The sequence below is a fragment of the Aureococcus anophagefferens genome (genome assembly GCF_000186865.1).
Source record: "Aureococcus anophagefferens unplaced genomic scaffold AURANscaffold_160, whole genome shotgun sequence".
NCBI classification, from domain to species: domain Eukaryota; class Pelagophyceae; order Pelagomonadales; family Pelagomonadaceae; genus Aureococcus; species Aureococcus anophagefferens.
The window spans coordinates 10,858-12,505 of NW_008705705.1; the positions used below are offsets into that span (position 1 = coordinate 10,858).

Sequence of the window (1,648 nt, forward strand, 5' to 3'; positions counted from 1 at the left end):
GCTTCTCCCCGCGCGTGTCGCACAGCGACCGGTAGATGGCGCAGACGGAGCAGTCCTTGTCGACGGGCACGCGCGTCTCGAGCACGGCGAGCATGGAGTCGAAGTAGGGCTCGTCGCCTACAATTNTTCGCCGTTTCCCCGGTCGAAGGCTCTCGAAACAATCGCAAGGACGCGGCTCGTCGCGGTCGTCGACGGCGTGGATCTGCTGCCACTCGCGCCGCTCGTCGCTGTGGCCCGTCCAGGAGCACGCGTAGCGGTCCGCGACGGCGAGCGCGCGGACCTCGAAGTCCTGGATGACGACGGGCTGGTGGAAGCCGTCGTAGGTGACGTTGCCGCCGACGCGGTCCGCCTTGGTCTTGAAGGGCACGGGCGGCGCGAAGACGTGCACGGAGCAGCCCCGCGAGCCCGCGTCGCCGAAGGCCGCCACGGACGACGCGCGGACGACGCCGTCGACGATGAACTCGACGCAGCCGTGGACCCGCCGCGGCCGCGGCGGCGTCGCGGGGCCGTAGCGCAGGTTCTTGAAGTAGACGCGGCGGAGCCGCCGCGCGGGCGCGCTCCCCAGCACCGCGTGGACGCTCGGCGCCTCGCGGCGCACGAGGTCCGCCCAGGCGCCGGCGGACGCCGCCGCCGCGGCCTTGGACACGGCGGCGATGGCGCCTAAAGCCGCGCCGTCGCGCGCGGCGAAGGACAGCGCGAGCCGGAGCACGTCGCCCTGGAACCACGGCGGCGCCGCGCCCCGCCGCCGCCGCTTCGCCGCCTCCGACGGCTCGCCGAGGGCCCGCGCCTCGGCGAGGGCGCACAGGGCCGCGTCCAGGAGCCGCCGCCGGTCCTCGGCGAGGGCGTCGCCGAGGTCGTCGTTCGTCGCCGCCGTCGCGCGCAGCTGCATCTCCGCGACGGCGAGCATGCGCCCGAGGCCGACCTCGAGGTTCGCCCGGTGCCGCACGTGGGCGTGCTTCGACGCCTGGTCCCGCCGCAGGCGCGGGGCGGTCTGGGTCGACGCGCGCGAGGGGGCAGCGTCCGCCATCGTTCCAAACTCCGGGTGGCGAAACTCCGGCCCCTTGCACAATTCAATTAGCGCGTCCCAAATCGGAAAGAAGCGTGCTCGAGTGGACTGCCGCCGCCTCGCGCGCCAGCGTCGCGGTCCGCGCCCGGTGCCATGGCGTCCTTCGCGGCGCCGATCCTCGACTGCGAGCGCACGATCGAGGCGGCGCACTGGAAGCGCGTGCGCTTCCTCTGCAAGATCACGGAGACGAAGTACGCCTCCGGCGGCGACGACGGCCTCATCAAGTTCTGGGACCTGGAGACGGGCGCGCAGGACCCCATGGTGCTGGACCACGGCCAGGACGGCCCGCACAAGAACCACGACCACGGCAAGGGCGGCGTCATGTGCCTCTGCCTCATCGACGAGGACAACCTGCTCTCCGGCGGCGTCAAGAACCTCATCAAGCACTGGGACCTGAAGACGGGCGAGGTCAAGTTCGAGTACGAGGGCCACGACTCCTGGGTCATGTGCATCACGCTCTTCCCGGACAAGAAGAGCTTCCTCTGCGGGTCCTGCGACCGCACGATCCGCCACTGGACCGTCGGCAAGGAGGAGTGCGAGCGCTACATGATCAAGCACACGCAGGGCATCTACGGCATCGAG

The 1,648-nt window shown here is 71.6% G+C and overlaps 2 protein-coding genes across 2 annotated transcripts in view; one reads left to right on the plus strand and one right to left on the minus strand.

Annotated features, from left to right (window-relative positions):
- Positions 1–1,027, minus strand: part of AURANDRAFT_68470 (hypothetical protein) — a gene marked incomplete at both ends in the record, with an annotated part of 6,359 nt that extends 5,332 nt beyond the window's left edge. The window contains 2 exons of the mRNA XM_009044164.1: positions 24–117; positions 172–1,027. Of these exons, the coding sequence (XP_009042412.1) occupies positions 24–117; positions 172–1,027 (950 nt within the window). The remainder of the gene's footprint in view (positions 1–23; positions 118–171) is intronic.
- Positions 1,028–1,387: 360 nt separating this feature from the next.
- On the plus strand, positions 1,388–1,648 carry AURANDRAFT_34776 (hypothetical protein; the record flags this gene model as incomplete). Its single annotated transcript, XM_009044163.1, has 1 exon — positions 1,388–1,648. A coding segment is annotated over one exon (261 nt), but the record flags the coding sequence as incomplete, so codon positions are not given.